We start from the raw sequence: 18,260 nt of genomic DNA, 5'->3' as shown, positions 1-18,260 counted from the left end.
GCTTCACAATTCACCCGGTTGCGGCGAACACGGTTATCTGCGAGGCTTTTATTTTTTTTTTTCAGATGATTCATGAGAGCTTGCGGCGATACCACGCACGGCTCCAAGCGCGCCTAAATTGCATCAACAGTGCTTTATTTCACCTCGAAGTGCTCGGCCGCGGAGTCCGGGAAATCTGCACGCGATGTTCTGGGTCGCGGCATTCGGTGACGATGCGCAATATCCCTAGGTGCGGCGACGAAAAATCGGCGCGCAACGTGTTTGGTCTCGCATTTCGGGACGCCGACGCGCGGCCGCTGCGCGACGAGCTTGGCTGTGGGGTCCGCTGCCGATGCGTAAAATTACCATCCGCGGTTCCGAGGAGCCGGCGGGCGATGCGCTGCGTTGCTTACGAAGAAGCACACTGCCGCGGTTCCTCTAACGCGTTGTTCTTGCCCGCAAAGTTCGAGGTTCGTCTCGCACGCCGGCGCCGTGAGCGGAGTTAGGCCTAGCGACGACTCCGAGCAGTAGACGCGCCGGCCGCGGTGCCCGATGTTTGTTTCAAAGTACGTAATGCGTGGTCGCGAGTACAAGGAGTCGTCCCGCGATTATCTTCGTCACTACGTACGAAGTGTTGATAGCAGACCCTCCAACCGCTGATCCGACGAGTCAACTAAAGGGTCGGACCGAGACGCGCGCTTACGACGTTCGCTACGAGCGCGGCGTGCCATCTTAATCTGATCGGGCTTCCGCTTGCAGCTCCTAACTAAAACGTAGTTAAGTTCTAAGTGATCGTCGACTTCGAGCCGTGAACACATAACGAGTGCGAACGCGTCATAAAGACCGCGACTTTCGACAGCCGTGACCTCGCGAAGCGCAAGCAGCAGCCATGGCAGCAGCCGACGATCCCCCGAAGCGCGCATCGGACCAATGGCGAGGCGCGCTGGGGCAACATGGCGGACGCGGCCAATCGGAGGCCTCGAAACGACCTTCGGACATTTGCTTTTTGTGCGCTTGTTTTCGAAGGGAGGAGCCAACTGAGGCGGGGAATTCGAAGACGGAGAAATGCTCGTTCCGACGAGACCAAAATATCGGTGAACGGTGGCGCCGTTGCGGAGCTATTATTTTTTGAAAATCAGTGTTTTTTTGCGATTTCCGCAATAACTTTCGCCACCGTGGCAGGCGTAACAAATTTTTTAAAGCACTTCTACGTGGTTTTTGGTGAAGATATTTTGGAATCTGATAGAAAAGGGTCTACAGAAACTGAAAATGCGATTTTCAAAAAAACCGATTTTATGCCATTTTTCGCGATACGAAAGGCGCGTCCCCCCTTAAGGTCGTAAACGAAACTAACCACTGAATGGTTGCGCATGTCTCAGGCTGATGCAAAGAATTGTCACCATGAGAGCTTGAAGCTGAGGTTCTGTCGTCTTCAGACTCAAAGCTCATGTCCTCGTCACTCAATTAAGGTGTGGTTTCAAGGTAGCTTCTTGCTGTGCGCGTTTCTTGCGGTGCAGGCACGCGTGACTCCGCTGCCATGGGAGGAACTAGCGAAACCAAATGCGCCCTTCTGTCGGCTTTAACAAGACAAGTGATACCGAAACTGGCTGAGAAGACCAGCTCCACGCTTTATACATGCGGCGGACCTTCGGAAATACGTTTTCATAGAAGAAATCTTCCTGACTCAAGACAGCAGCTCTCTAGTGAATAGCTGGTGCAAATTTTGGGCACTTCTTACCACTCAACACTGTTAAATTGCAAAGCTGACACCATAATTTGATATTTGACTTGCAAGGGTTTGTGTTATTACAGAACTTTGATATTACTGAAGGATAAACACGAGCGGCGTGCATTAACAACACTCACATGTTGGTTCACAAAAAGGTCTGTCAAAAATCACTATGTTGCCAAAGCGGGAAAATTTAAACTGATTCTGAAAGTGCAGTGCCTGGGCTAATCATCAGTTGGAGGAGCTAGGTGCACGAGAAACAAATCCGACATGCCAAAATCGGCGATTCAAAGCATCGATCACCGGTCATCGATTTGAATAGGCGTACCAACAAAAGAGCTAAATCTCTCTCTGGCACTCGTGAGACAACTCTTGCAAAAGAAAATAATGCGGGCGTGTTCCATCACCTATGGGGAGGATATGTAAACAAATATAACCTGTAGTAAAACTTTTGACAACACATGGAGCACATGCTTCTACAACCGCATCAGTTCACGTCTTTTTGCCAGCATCTCAGCAGCGCAGCCATAGCAAGTCCGCGTGCAACATGCACACGCGATTTGACGAACGATTAAATTCAAGAGCTTTTCTTGAATTCGGACTCTAACGAAAGTGGTTAATGTGGCTCTTCACTCTGAATTATCAGTTAATTATTTTGCTAGTTTTTTAATTGCTTGTAACTTACCAGTGATTGCTAATTTACTTGTTATGAGTGCAACTTTTTTTTTTTGTTGAGATGATGCTCAGTAAAAAAATTTACATGTCTTGCAGAGCATCCTACTGCATTATTAGCATAAAATTTCCACATAACACAAAAAAAAAGGAGCTCGACAGGAAGTGCGGAGCAGTGCTGAAAAAAAACCCCATCAGTTAAAGGGTTAAGAAGTAAATATAAGAAGCTACACAATTTTTGCCCTAACATTGATACGGAACAGCTGCTGCAGCGTCGCTACACTGAAGACAGAGAGGAAGAGGCTGTCTCTCTGGTTGCTGGACAGTTGCCGTCTTATATACATCTACATATTGTGTAAATAGGCCTGTGTTTCAGCTACACATTGCATAATTGATGGAGGGGCAGGGTAATGAATTTTCGGTAGGCCAATCTAATTTGGAGTTATAGTGTATTCAGGCTCCTTTAATGTTACTGCTTTTTATGCTCCCTTCATTCTCTGGTACTTCCCCAGTTTTTGTGGTGGTCTACTGCCCGTGCATGAATGTCGCTAACATTCGACTTACTACGGCCACTGATACAAGGTTTCTACTCTTTGATGCAGTGCCATAATCTTCTATTCTTTTTGTTGTTTGTGTTTCTTTACTCGGATCATTGTCTGCCACGAAGCACTTCTTCCACTCACTTTGTGCTATGCACCAACATGAGGAGAATTCAGTGGCAAAAACCGAAGCTTATTTGCCTCCGCGTACATTGTGGGCTACAGGATGTGATCGGTGCCGATGAACTGTTGAGTGCAGGTTCCTCTGCCGGGAGTGGGCGTTTGCCAAGCTGGCCCACTGCCTCGACCAGCGACCAGCATCCAAAACATGCGGTGCTCTTGTGGTTGGTGGGCCAGGCTGTGGCAAGACTGCCTTCTTCCAGGAGATTGCACAGCCCACGGTGCCCGACCCGGAGGCGCACCAGCACGTGCTCAGCCGGCGCCTGCTGGCTCACCACTTTTGCCAGGCGCACGACACGCGCACCCTGGCCGTGGCCTCGTTTGTGCTGGGCCTGGTGCGCCAGCTGTGCCGGTGCGAGCAAGCAGGCCTGCTGAACGGCTACCAGGACCGACTGCGCGATGCCGAAGCTTCACTCGAGCCTGTGGCATGTGCACGATGGCCTGATGAGGCATTTAAAAAGGCGGTATTGTTTCCGCTGCTCGAGATAGAGCCACCCGAGCAGCCCTGCCTGCTGCTCGTGGACTCGGTTGACGAGTCGCTCCTTGTCCAGGTATGCATCTCGGAGGACACACTGCATGTTGGGGGTTCCAGAGGTGTTGAGAACCTTTTGGATGGCAGCTTTCATCAAGCATTATCTTATTAAGGGGAAGTTGCTTTGAGAGTAGCTGCCATGAAGGTGCGACTGTTAAATGATGTACCGTTTAGTTTTATTGATTTTTTTTGCACAGTGTAGTAATAATGATGGGTCCTTGTCATCATCTTTCATTGCAGGTGAATACCTCTGGTGTGACAGGCAGTCATCAGCACCATCGGCACCACCACCACCACCACGATGGTGGTGAACGAAGGCACCACTGTTTGCCCGATGGTGGCAGAGGTAGCCGCACCATTGCAGAGTTGCTGGCTGCCCACCAGCAGCTATTTCCGCAGTGGCTCCTGCTGGTCTGCTCAGCACGCCGGCAGAGCAAGACCATCACACGCATGTTCACTGGCTTCAGAAAGGTGTGTGTGCAACCAAGAAAGTGCTGTTCGGCTCCCCTGCAACAAAATATTTTTCAGAATGGATACCGAGATGAGCAGTTTGGTCGATGGCTATGGGAAGTATCTGATTTCCAAATCAGGTTCTGTTGGGTGCAATCAGATAGGCTGTTGTGTTGCCATGGTGTGTGTTCTAAGGGGAAGCACTCACAGTGTCCACTACACAGTTGCAGTATTGTGCTGATCAAGGCGTGGCATCAGTGATGACTCAAGTTCGTTTATCTGGGTGCTGAACTGGATGTACATGAGTACATGAATAGCTGGCTGGACAAGTTAGTAAAGTGGAATTGTACTTGAAAAGACATTAATATGAATGCCATCCTCGTATTCTTGTGTATGTCTCTCTTTGGTCAATGCTTCTTCAGAACACTACCTACTACACATGGGCATTACTTTCTCTGTGCCACATGACACATGGATCTAAGGTATGTGTAGATGTTGTAGAAAAGCTGATAATAAAGATCTGTACAGGGTTGTCCACATCCGGGGTGAACACCTACTAGTTTTCAAGACCTCATAGAAGCTGATGTCTAATACGTAATTAGGAAAGTTGCTTTTCCGTTTGTCAACACCACGATAAGGTGTCCCATAAAGGTTGTTTCCCTTGCGAAGTAGAATAAATGTTCTACGGTAGACTCTCAGTAAACGGAAACCTCTTCAATGAAATTGCTGCTTAAATGGACAACTGCCTCTAGTAAGATTGGTTTCATACTTGAATTGTGCACCCCTGTTATATCTCAGTAAGTGTAACTCCTGTTGAACAGAACCTATTAGAAGCTATTAGAAGAAACGTAGAAAAAGCTTTATAATGTTGTCTTGTCTTCTTTAGGTAATTTTTTCATAATCTTTTATGTCCAATAAATATTTACCAGCTATTCATTGATGTCTTAAACTACTGTTATGTACAAGTGACTGATTGAAATGTACTTTATTTTGTATTTGTTATTGTTGCGTTTAGCATGTGAGATACTTTGATTCGAGACAGTGACTTTACGCATTGTATAACTGACACATTGTATAACATTGTATAACATTGTACCATCACTGTGTAACACTTCTATGAAATTCATGCTGCAACATGTGCCTACCGTAGGGAAGTTGGGCCCTCGTCAGGTGTATTAACACACCTTTAGCCCAATTTCGTCGGTATACAGTGTTCGCTGTACACCGGAATAAAATTTGATTTGATTTGATTTGATTCCTGGTCCCTTCAGGTTCTGTTTAATGAGAGTCTACTGTAGTTTGAATGCTTTGAATACAAATGAGGTGCTCACCTTAGATGTGGTCGACCCTGTACATACAACTCAAGTATCTGTGGCTGTCAAAATGGCAGGAATCAATTAGGCGATTATGTCTTAGTGCTCTGGTGTGGACTATTTTTTTAATGTCAGAATTTTTGCTACTGTGTGTAAGTGTACCGTATTTTCTCGCGTATAACCCGTACCCTCAACAATTCGTGGAAAATTTTCTATGGTGACAAAATTTATTCAAAAACAGGCAGAGCCCTTGTGGATTGCCCCGACTTTGCTGATGGTGGGGGCCCTAGTCCAGGACTTCACTGGCTTTTGCCATACTCTCTGCCCGCTGGACAAGCCTGGTCTGGTTGTTTAGGGCTGAGCTGGTGTCACGTATCTCGGGAGCGCTGGCAATGCGGAATGGAATTGGGAGAGAGAGAGGTGGGAGACCGTGGCATCACGGCAGACAAACTTTATCCCCCACAACAAGGCAAAAAAAATTAACACACTAAAAATTTACAACCAGAAGTAACATATGCGAAAATGCCAAGCTGTACAAATGAACACAACAAACACTTCTAACTAAGCTTGGCTCTACTGGCCCGAAAGTCTGGCCACTATGGCATCTCAGTCTCGCTACCCGAATCGAACGTTCTTACTTCGTGTGTGTTCGTCGCCTCGATTCAATGCCAAAGTCGACGTTCGGCCCCGTCGTCGCAGCTACTGTCGACGTCTTAGGGTCGTCGTCATCGATCCGCCGCTTCGCTATTCGACCTCCTCGCCGATTCTCCGGTCTTTCGTCGAGAACATCGGTCTCGTCCAGTTAGGCCTAACTCTTGGCCTCTCCTTGGTGTCACCGGGTCAAACTGCCGATGTGGCTCTCTGGTGATTCCCAGTGGGTCGCAGTCGTCTTGCCGAGCTGGGGTAGTGCCATAGGTGCCCTACGAACTGCTGTGATGAGGCTGCCGCAAGCCCGGGGAGCCTCACATGGATGACACCAAGGTCGACGGCCACCCTCCCGAGCCTCTCGTGCCGCTGCCTCCAGAACGGGGCCCTGCTGCTCTCGTCGCTGGTGCGACGCTGGCTTGCACCACGTTGCTCCTCGACAACTCCACCGAACAGTGCCTGCCTCTTGTCCTGGGGTCTGTCACCTCAGCTCGGGTCGCGTGGCACGCACCCTTCCCCGGCCAGTGGTGTGCGAGGACGTGGCATCAGCGCACACCATCGGGGAATTTCTGTGGCGCGCACACCATCGCCACATTCCGCCTCTCGGCACGTGCCTTGTGCCCCCTTTACTCATGACAGCTGGACAGCAATGCCTCCCATTGCTCTCTTGTTTGTTCGTGTAGTGGTGTTCTAGGTTGTTTCGTGTGCACCCCCATATAATGTGGTACAGGGTTGGTGTGGCCCTGCACCATGGACATTCATCCCTGTAGGCTGTGGGGTGCGTGCAATGTAATGCGTGTAGGTTTTTGTAGGTGTCTGTCTGGAGCCTACGCCAGGCAGTGGCCTCATCCGTCGTAAGCTTTGGTGGGGTGGTGGATACTGCAGGTGACACCCTCGGTGGTAGTTCAGTTTTGTGGCATACTGGAGGTTGACTGGCTCCGGGTCATCTGCAGCCAACTTAAGGAGCGCTCGGTTGTGTACAAAGTCTCAAGCTGCTAGGTCAGTGCGCAGGTTGCCCGTGATGCCAGTGTGTCCCAGTATCCATATGATGGTCTGGGTGCTGGAGTCCTCCTTGTCTTCCCTTGGTATTAGTGCAAGGAACTGTGCAGCAGGCACACCGATTCTGCCCTGTAGGAAGTTCCTGCATGCCTGTTGGGAGTCTGTGAGTATTGTCAGTGGCCTGTTTGCATGCCGGCCCTTGCGGATGGCTGGTGCAGTGGCAAGCTTTTCGACTTCCGTGATCTTGCAGGGTTGCACCGATGCACCAGAGATGACGTGGCCTCGGCGGTCTCGTACTACTGCCACTGCGCCCTTAGTCGTCGTCCCGTACATGGCGGCATCCGTAAAACGGGCCGTATTTTGAAATCTACATCTTTTCTGAATGTAGTGAGCTCTTGCTCTCCTTCTGCCGCAGTGTAGGCTGGGGTCCATGTTGTGTGGGATTGGGTCAACGTGATACCTGTCCTGGACGTGACGAGGTATTTCGCAGGTTTCCTGGGGCACAGAATTCCAAGGTTTGTAGGACCTGCTGGCCCGTGCGAGTACGCTGGAGTCTGTGTTCTGAGATGTGAAGGCCTTCGGCAGGTTCGCTGAGGGAGTTATGAAGCCCCAGTGCCAGCAATTTCTAAGTGGATGTACTTGTCGGCAAGCGGAGAGTAGTCTTGAATGACATTCACAAGAGGGTGTTGGCCCCCTTCATCTCGAATTGTGTGAGATGATAGTAGGGTAGGCTGTACGTGATTCTGCTCACCACCAGGCTTCGAACGAGTCTGAGAGTGTCTCTTTCCTTCATGCCTCTGATCTTGGATCTTATGCGGGATATCACGTGTGATATAACCTCGACACTTGTTTGGAGAAGCGTAAGGGTGTGGATGGCCCGCTGGTTACTCGGCAGCCACATGCCCTGCACCCTGATCAGTGGTTTCTCCGTTAGGAGGCTTCTGTTAAGGTATACAGTCGAACACGGACATATCGAACTCGAAGGAGATCGCGGATTAGTTCGATATATGAAAAATTTCATATAAAAAAATACCGACCCCGAGACCTTACCAGTGGCAGACGATCACCTACAATCGGCGCATTCAAGAATGACAACTAATTCCACACACACGATGCAACAGAACGTTTTATTCACACGAAAAAAAATCACTTATCTTTGCTTCTTCGTCTTCGAAATGAAGTTGAAGACGCTGGCCTCGATCTTATCGAGGCTGTCCAGATGCGACAGCCCGGTTCACTCCATGTCGCCGCAAAAACGGCGAATTGAGCCGAACGCTGCCGCCACTTCGGCAGAGTACGCGTGTGTCGCCGCCGCCTCGTCTGGATGATCTTCGTCGCCACTTGAGCTGTCGGCCGGGGCATCCTGGGTCCCTGCAACCGCAGCTACAATGTCCTCGTCAGCGAGGCTCGCAACAGCCTGAACATTGCAGTCCGCTTCCACAAAATAGTTTGCAGACACTTAGGGTGGAACGGCAGCCGGGAAGAGGGACGACAACTCGCGAAATGCGTCGTCTATGTGCTTGTCGTCGCTGCAAGTTCCGCCATCACAAAGCCTGCCTTCTGGAAGCAGTTGGCCACTGTGTCCGTCTTCACGTCTTGCCAGGCGCCCGTCACCATTTGAATGGCACCAAGCAGGTCAACCTTCAGCCCACCTTGAAGGACTTGATGATGCCCTGGTCGAGTGGTTGCATCTTCACTGTTGTGTTGGCCAGCACAAACTTCAGCTCGATGTTTTTGTGCTCGCAGGGGAGCACGCACGCAAAAGAGGAATGCGGTGGTATGCGACAACTCACAGAAGTGAACTCCGCCAACAAAGCGCTTGCGATCAGTCGCGATGGTGGCGACGGCTACCCGGGCGCCCTGACTACCTGCAAAGGCAGCAGCGATGATGTACGAAAGGTGCGAGCTGTGGTTGGCTGAGCAAATACGAAAGGGGCGGGCTGTGGTTGGCTGATCAAAACTGACAAAACAGCAACAAAACTAAAGAAAGAAAAGGTGAAAGGAGGAGGCCGCCGGCTTCTTTGTTCCTGCTCTCCGAGCCGACGGTAACGCGGTGAAAGCATGAGAAAGAGAGAGAAAGAGAGAAAAAATAAAAATAAGAAAGCCGTTCCACAAGTTGGAGAACGCGCCCAACAGGAGTACAGTCCGAGCCCTCTCGCCCTCACGTTTTTGGAGCATTTCGGGTGTCAGCTGAGGTGCGGCGCCACGAAGGTCGCGGGGCGAAGTGAGTGCCGAAGCGCACCTTCCAGCTCGTGCGGCGTTCGATATATCCGATGGCGGGTATAAATACCGTTCAATATAGACGTGCGAATTTCTATACTTTTGCAAAGGATTTTCAAGGGGATAATTTACAAGCTCGATATAGCCGAAAATTCAACATATGTGGGTTCGGTATATCAGTGTTCGACTGTACCTCTAATTCTTGTGTTGGGTCTGTGGGGACTGCGTGGTTACTTCGGCCTCGTCTTACTCGTAGAATCTGAGATTTCTCTGCGCAGTGTTCTGATCTGATGTATTCTTGGATGATGTGAGCTGCAGTTTGCAGACACTCTTCCTTTTCTGCGAGTGATCCTGTTGTGGTCCAGAGTGTCGTGTCGTCTGTGTAGAAAACTCACAAAACAGAAGGTGTGGCGGAGGCCTTCTACTTCCTGCAGTTTTCTTGCAAGGCCGATCAGGGCGACGTTGAAGAGCATGGATGAGACTACAGCTGTGCCCTTGTTGCTGGGGTCTGGAGCTCTCCCATCTTCAGCTCGGCCATGCTGTGGCTTAGGAAGTCCTGAACGTACTTGTATGTTATTTCGCCACAGTTGGTGTTGGTAAGCCCCTCCAGGATTCCTCGGTTGCTAATTTTGTCGAAAGCCCCTTTTACGTCGATTGCTAAGAGAATGTGTTCATTGTTGCGGGGAACATTGCTGATAATCTCTTCCTTGAGTCAGAGTAATACGTTTTGCGAGGACCGGCCAGCAGGGAAACCGAACATGGGGTCCGGCAGGTGCTTATTATCGTCCAAATGCTTCTGTAGTCTTGTGTTTATGATTCTCTCATACACCTTGCCAGAGCAGGATGTAGGCAAAATGGGTCTGAGGTTTTCGATTGCCAGTTCCTTGCTTGGTGCGGGGATCATGATTATTTGTGCATGTTTCCACATTGCTGACATTGTGTCTTGTTCCCAGTGTTGGTTGGTAAAGGCCGTCAGCACAGAGATGGACTTGTCGCTGACGTTTCTGATGATGGTGCGGGTGGTGCAGTCTGTGCCGTGTTACAGATGGTGGCTATGATGGCCGCCCTCATTTCTATTTCAATCATAGGTTCGTCCATTGTTGGATTCAGTTGTCCCATGTATGGTGTTGTACATGGCTCTGTGGGATGTATGATCCCCTCGTATTGCCGCAAAACTAGCTTCCTTACATAGCTGTGAAGCACGTCCATGAAGCCAAGTTTGCGGGCCAAAGTATGCTTTTTTTCTTTTGACTTTAGCTCCAAATTAAAAATTTTTTTTTTCTGGTTATACGTGAGAAAATGCGATTATATGACACACATACGTACTTTGCATGATGATCGGGTTTGAAAGGCTAAAGCTGTTACACACATTATTGCTTGGTGCAAGCCACGCGTGAATGTATTGGAACACTCTTGAGTGTTGTTGGCAATTTTAATCAGATTGGGTGCACAACGTGAAAACCTGTGTACATATTGCAACCTAAGTGAGCACCAGTGATAACTCTGGAATGTGTGATGACATATGTATAGAAGCCCACCCATTTTGTGAAAGATCAGATTACCAATGACTGCTCACCACTATCGTTGTATTGTGAGTGTTACTTCCTTTACTTCAGACCAGTTCAGAGAGTTAAATCTTTACCGTTTGTTCAGCTGTGTTCTTCACCATCACAGCCATGTGACACCCAATGTAGATGCTTTCGCATTCATGTACCGAACACCCCCAACAAACCGTGTACAAGGCCTACACCATCAAGAGGACACCAATGCCATTCACAATCAGCTAGCTAGCCCCTGAAAACAAGGATTGCCGCCACAGTACTGACCCCTACCTGACAAGACAACAGAGGCTAGGGAAATTATGGCTACCTTGGCAATCGTAGTGCCACTCTCTGCGATCATACTGCAGCAATTGTGGGGTCTCTCTCCCGCTCCAGGAACACTGGACGCAGTACACACGGTAGTAGAAACGAGCACATGGGCATTTATTAGCACCTTTCACACAACAGTGAGCTCGCCAGCCGAATCACACACATAACTAAAGTAACACGACAAATAACACAGTAAAATGCCAGTATCACATGCACTCAAAACAACATGAGACACACAATGTAATGTGAATGCTGCATTGCTGACATTTGACTCGCCACTGGAGAGAGTACATGGGGACAAGCCGTGGAATCGCCCCACGCACTGCCTCACCAGAGTCGACCATCTGCTAGCAGTGCCGAAAACCCAAGAGAATGAGCACCGTCGTTCCTCATGGGCCCGCATAACCTTGCTGCCAGTTGGTGCCACCATGGGAACAAAACACCATTCTTTGCACTGCAGCGACTGTGCTAACTACACTGACATCAACCAGGCTAGTCCTGCAGTGGAGCTGGCTCGCAGGATGCACGGGCACCAGGAGGCAAAAACAACTTTACAGGGGAAGTGAATGTCCCCACACAACCTATGCTCTGCGGATCATCCCAACATTACTAGACTAGCTCCAGTTTTCAAACTCGGTGGCGTTGCACAGAACTGCCGCTCGCCCGCGCTTTCGTGGTGCTGCAGTAGCATCGAACTTCATCTTTTCTCTAGCCAGTTACATGGATGGGTCAGGCGAAGCACCCAGTTGATGCCTTCTGTGGTTGCCTGTGAGCAGCAAACTTCAGCAAACCTGCCAAAGTGCAGCTGTTCAGGATATCGGCAGACGATGCCGACACACCGCATTCCTGGCTGCACAAGTGTGTATATTGGAATGATGTCAGCAGTGCAGTGCGCCACTTCTTCTGTGCTCTTGGCAATGCAACGCTTTACTTGGCATGGAACAGAGTGATTCCTCATGCCCATCGAGAACTATTTGCGAAATCCAAGGTGTGTGATCTACAGTTTCATGGGCGGGACATCTTAAAGTCTCATGTGTGCATTAATTACTGGACAGACTGTTAGGTGCCACGAGGGAAGTGGAGACTTGCTGAGGGTGCAGTGTCAATGTGTTCCCACACCTTCCCTCGTATCTGTCAAGTTTGGCAGAAAAAATGCAAATGAGAAGAGAACACTGGACATGCTGTTGGTCTCACCATGTCACATTCAAGTGGGGGTGAATGTGAAGACACCCAAGAAATGCAGATCATTGAAACTCTGAAGGAAGTCTCATTAAGTGACACTGAAGCCGTTTGGCTACCGTCTTCTTGGTGAATGCTAATTCTTGAGAACAGTAATGGAAAACATGTGGTCTTTTCACTCTGCAAATACAAAAGAGCTGTCAAAGAATACGCTGAGGCGTGTTGGGTGCCCCTTGCATTTTCAGGAACTCTGTGCTTGCATAATTAAATTTTGTTTAGTCACGTGCATGCACAGTGGTGAGGTTCCAGTCTTGAAGTAAAAGCAGCGAGGAAACATACCAAGCTGCTAGGAAAGGGAAAATAGACAACCACCCGGGTGGTTGTCTATTTTCTCTTTCTTAACCCTTCCGCCACCTTGCGGGATTCCACAGAACTGATTTGCAATACCAAGCGGCTGTAAGTGTAATTGGTTTCCTTGTGGGGGCAAATAATTTCTTCTGACAGTTTCGGTCTTAGCTATATATGTGGGTCATTCTTCATTTTCTGTAATTCATTCGTTGGTTCACAAGAAGGTTGTGCGGTTATTGTTGTGGTTAATGATAATGATTCGGACATGCTATCTGGTTTGGAACTGCTCCAGATAAAAGTGTCAATTAAGCAAGTAAAAGCAGTGAGCAAACGTGCCAAGCATCTGTAGGTGAAGAGCAAATTGCAAAAGGTTGATGACATTAAAATAAAAACAAACAAAAAAAACATGACACTTAGAAAAGCAGCTTAGGTGCATATAAATAAGCATTTTGTGGGTTTCGTGCAGTTCTTTCAGCATGAACCAACTAGCCCGACAAATCTTATTGCTGTTGGTCAGTGATTCCACTCCTGCGCCAACTGTGCCAAAGTGCACCAAATTGTATTTACTGCGCCATCATGATAAATTGATGAAAATTGTGCCAAACTGCACCAGAGTCTTGGGTTTGGGGGCGTCTATCACTGGCAATTGTACTGCTGGCACGTCAGAACATGTGCAGCTTAGTCTTAGGGCCACCAAAGTTACAACCACGGACCACGAATTATTCCGCTGAATAAACAGTGCTCGCGCATGCGTGCCGAGCAAACTATGACGCCATGCACGGTGCCGGCGCAGCTTCTGTTGTGCAAGTCGCTCGACAGCAAAACACACTCTCCGCAGACGCTCGTGACGTCTAGGCCAATCGGCAGCGTGAAAGTGTGGCAGCGATTCATCGGCGGACGTCGCCTGTTCTAGAAATGCTGCTGATAGCTCGTTTCAAGCATCACATGGCATGTAATGAAAGCAATGCTACACGCGTGCCGCTAAAAGATCTGTCACTTCTATTTCTGAACATTGCGGAATGAAATCTGGGATCACTAGCAATAGATATATGGAACAATATCGAATTTTCCGTGCTTCGCGTCTATGGAGGAGCACGTGAACAGTAGGACCGCACTGACACTTTTCCTCAGATATACCTTATCCATGGATTTTCATCCAGAAGAACTGTTTCATAATTCCTTCCACCAGCACATCCAGGTTTGTAATCACTCTGCGGTAAATACCCCTTAAACAGGCCCTGCCCTTTCGAGCTCGTCAGTGCTATAGGGTTCCGAATCAAATTTATTGCTTCCTTTTTTTAAAGAAAGTCAGTTTCACTGCAAGGGTGAAGCAGTGAATGCGATAGCAAGGATCCGATCTCGCGTAACTCTACGTGTAAGCGAATATGGCTGCTCCAGGGAGAGATGCTCTTTCTGCACAGTGTCCTCGCGTTGAGAGCGCTGCACGTAGAAGCCGCCCGCTGATGGCTGCCGAGATAGTGCGTGGGCCAGGGATTGCCACCGTGCCCTTAGAATCAAAGTTCAAAGTTGCTGCTTGAGCGGCGACCCCCCCCCCCCCGCTTCGCTCGCGTTTTTTCATGTGTTTCCCCTCTGCTTCGACTACGGGGTGCTGTTATTGCATGCGCCCTCCGAGAGACGGAGATGTCCTGGCTCGTTTGATCTCTGCTTCAGCTGTGTTCGTCGGCCCCGCTTGCGCGCTTTTACTCTGGGTAGAACATATGATGCGCGGGGGGATGCCATCAATTTGGACTTTTATACGGGACATGACGGTAAAAACCCCTCGAGAGTGTCCATATAATTGCTATCACAATAAAAATTAAAAAAAATTGCGGAGCCATACCACTCTGTGAAAAGGATGATAAGCGAAGCTGTTTCGCGCACGGCACAGTGGTGACATGATGGTGGACAGTTTGGTATGTAAGGCCAGGTTGTTAATGGGCAGGCTGTTAATGTTCAATATGCAATATTAATGCGAAAGCCTTAGATTTATGCTTCATCAAACACGAAAATTGACTGTCGGCGGCATCAATTGATTTATGCAAAAAATAATCATCACGTGATGACGTCATCACATGACATCGTTGCTTTGCACTGCTTCCGCGATCAATGCGCCGATCATGGAGGTAGTGCAAAACCAGGTGAGGTGCAGAATTAAAGCTTGCAGAGAGGGAGGGTCAACACATCGATCGAGAAGAACCTGGCTTTCGCCTTGGAGTCGTCTTAGGGGAATGCATTAGGGACTCTTTGGCACTGTTGTACATCACGGCGTTTGTCTACCACATTTGCTGATAACCACATAGATGTATTTAGAGTTTTATTTCAAAAAGCACAATTTTATTGATCCGGTATTCTGTTTATTTGCTAGTGTCGAAAATAATCACCGAAGAGGTTAATCCAGGACACTCAACTGCATGAGCCCTTATTTTTGCATTATTGAGTGAAATATGGAGTTCTCCTGAGATGATTTTTTTCCATGAGATTTGTGATGAATGCAAATATTTCCAGCTCTTCATAAGAGCCCCATAATAATTATTCAGGGGCTTGAATGGTAATGCAATTTGCTTCTCTGGTGCGCTCCAGGATGTAAAATTAGCTGCTCCAAAGTGCTCCAAGATGGAAATTTTTGCTGCTCCAAAGTGCTCCAAAATGGAAATTTTGCTGCTCCAAAAATTGCTCCAAATCAGAAGTCCTCGGTAGCATCACTGTGTTAGTGGATGCTGCTTTCGTATGCTATCACCAGATCTGCAAGGGATAATGCCAGCAAGTTCAAAATGTGCTCAAGCTTAAAAGGTCCCTCACCAGGTTACATGTCAAATTTTAGTTATGCACTAAAAGTTGTTACGTTTCCAATAGAAACATTCTACCGCAAGAATTTTTTCAAATTGGCTCATTACATGCAGAGATAATTATTTTGAAGCGGTGCTCAACCATGATATGAGGAGGCGAGCTTTGCACCCTTGCCACTTACCCTGTCTAGCCTTCACAAGCCAAACTCCTCCCCTGCGTTCTCCCATACCAGAGCTGGAGGGTCATGCACGTGCATCACCATGTCACGTCACGATGCATGGGCGAGACGCGCCCTCCTGCTTTCTCTGCAGTTTATGCTGCGCTGGTGTGCCTTGGTGTCCTCACCCACCGCTCTGTTTGGCGCGCGGCGCTACACCTTTGAGGGCACAGAGTAAGGCAAAATTAAAAAAAAAAATCAAGTTTTCTTTCTTTGCAACTTGGGAAGTGTATCTCCTTGTGCATATTTTTCGTATTCGTGATTTTCTCGAAAAGTGTTTTTTTGTGGTTGAAAACCAGTTTTTCTGAAAGCAAGTAGCGAGTGAACACGCATCCCAGGACAAGCCCCTCGTATGCACTCCGTGCTTACGATCCATTTTTCTCAAAGAAACTTCCTGTACGAAAGCCGAAATGCTTGTCTGGAGTCAGCTGGAGTCAGCGAAACGTCATTTTATTATATTTTTGACACCTTCTTGGTCGGCGTCCTGTCTTTTTCTTTCTACAATGGAGTCAGCTGTATGTAAGAAATTGTCGCGTAACAACTTCTAAGGCAACCCGAAGATGCTGTGCATCTTCTTATTTGCACTTGTTCTTTGGAGTGCGTCTGCTCGAACACTTTCATCTCGTAGCTTTATTACGCCTTGTGTCTGGTGCCTGTCGATAGATGCTGACGGTAAAGAAGGTCCTCAGCAAGCTTTAATTTTGCAGCAAACAGTACAGTCCTCTTGTAAATGCGAATAAATGCTGGTGACGTACTGAGGTGCCAAACGCTGAACGAACAAGCTCTTCATCGTCAAACCTGTCAGCCTCCTCAGCGTCCTTCGAGGCAAATCACATGCAGAGTGACAACGGGTTTGCTCTAATGGACATGAATAATATTTGTGATGCAATTAGACAGAATGGTGCATGTAAACTGTGCGGTGAAAGTGTTTAGCTAATCGGAATTGCGTTGCAGAGTCCTTGCTGTCCTTTTTTAGGCTTCAGAGTCTTAAGGATTGTGGCACTGGATGCTGTTATTCCATTTAATGATGGCAGTATCGCATGTACCAAAATTCTGAAATCATTAGGATTGAAGCCTGGCCAAAATACAGTCAGTTTGCTGAAAAAGTTTACAAGAATCGACGATACATTGCAGATAGAGCTGCACAACAGCTCACAAAAGAAGCAAGGCAAGCAAGACGACAGGCTCGAAAATGAAAACATGACTTTGGCAATGGTTAACAAGCTTGTAGCTACTAAATAAAACAGTTGAAGAGTGTTCGTGGCAAAATATGTTTGCTTTTCAGCTGTTTTCTTACTTTAAACTCTATTATCTCAAAACCATGTTTTTTATTACTTAGGTACCATAATTTTCAGTGTATTCCAAGATAACCAGTTGATTATTTTCCCTTGTAATCTGCATAAGTGCATATAACTACTGTACCAGAATTGAATTATGCACTTGACAGTTATTGTGTTACAAATTTTGAGAGATGCAAATTAACTCAATATTTAGGTTCTAGTGGTAAAAAATTCACCGAAATTGTAATATTTGTTAGATTTTAATAAATCTGGTAGAGTAAATAGAGCACAAAATTTGAAAGAAAGTGTTATATGTATTATTTGGGTACCCCTTTTAGTTACTGAGAAAATGGTTCCTCAACATGGTCAAAAATGCATGGGCTTACCCTGTGCCCATAACTACGTCAAACTCGGTGTCGTACATTATTGCCTCATCTTGTAGCGCGGCGCGTAGCGATGTAACTCTTGGCAGACAAAATCATGAGCTCACTATGTAAGCATTGCACTTGTCAGCTCAAAATGGCCAGACTTGGTGAGGGGCCCTTTATGGCTGCTGCGAGGCAACTGCTCAATGGAATGGTGCCGTGATCTAGCGGCTGGCAAATTATGGCGACACTGACAGTAAAGGCTTGGGCATGGCGTTTTACAACTGAGGCTAGTCTAGTAACATTGGATTATCCATTGATGACTTGGGAAGGTGGCCGAAAACATACGACTGGGTTGTCACCTTCAACAACTGAGAAGCTGCATCATGTGCATTTCTCCTAAAAGACACAGCGAGAACTTGGTTTGAGTCCACATGGCTGGACAGCTTCTCGAGCGTTGTCCATGAGGACAAGGCCGCAGCTTTGCTGGAGACATCAGTGCAGCTCGTGAACAAAAGCATCACAGTCTATACGGAGCAGGCCATTCACTTGTTTTGCTGCAGCTACTCCAGCGTGCATGAAGCCTGAGGTGGGGAGTGTGGGAATCGAGCGCTCCCTCCCCTATGGCGCCTCGTTCCCCAGCTAACGCGTGTGGTGGCCCCGCACGGCTCGAGCACCGGGAACCGCCGTTATTCGGCGACATGGCTACCGTGGCTACGCCGCCACGCCTTTTTGCTCTGTGTGAGCCATGCGTTGGTCTTCCCCGCACAAGCCACGCGTCCGAACTTGCCTGAGCATGCTCGCGCCACCATGTAATCACGCTAGCCCACGTCACTGCGCAACGCCTGTCCTCATTGGCCACCAGTGACAACCCCCTTCCTCCATGAGCTCGCTTGCCCACATCAGATGCTCTCAGGCCAGCACGAAAGGTTCACGCGCTGCTCTAGCAGGCGGC

At 48.2% G+C, this 18,260-nt stretch overlaps 1 protein-coding gene across 1 annotated transcript in view; it reads left to right on the top strand.

The window, feature by feature from the left end:
* The window catches only part of LOC119382412 (ankyrin repeat domain-containing protein 50-like), a 191,069-nt gene that overhangs the window by 44,929 nt on the left and 127,880 nt on the right, over positions 1–18,260 (top strand). Inside the window, 2 exon segments of the mRNA XM_037650105.2 lie at positions 3,179–3,650; positions 3,872–4,102. Of these exon segments, the coding sequence (XP_037506033.1) occupies positions 3,179–3,650; positions 3,872–4,102 (703 nt within the window).

The sequence above is a fragment of the Rhipicephalus sanguineus genome, chromosome 2 (assembly GCF_013339695.2).
Source record: "Rhipicephalus sanguineus isolate Rsan-2018 chromosome 2, BIME_Rsan_1.4, whole genome shotgun sequence".
Lineage (NCBI taxonomy): Eukaryota > Metazoa > Arthropoda > Arachnida > Ixodida > Ixodidae > Rhipicephalus > Rhipicephalus sanguineus.
This window is presented reverse-complemented; position numbering and strand designations above follow the sequence as displayed.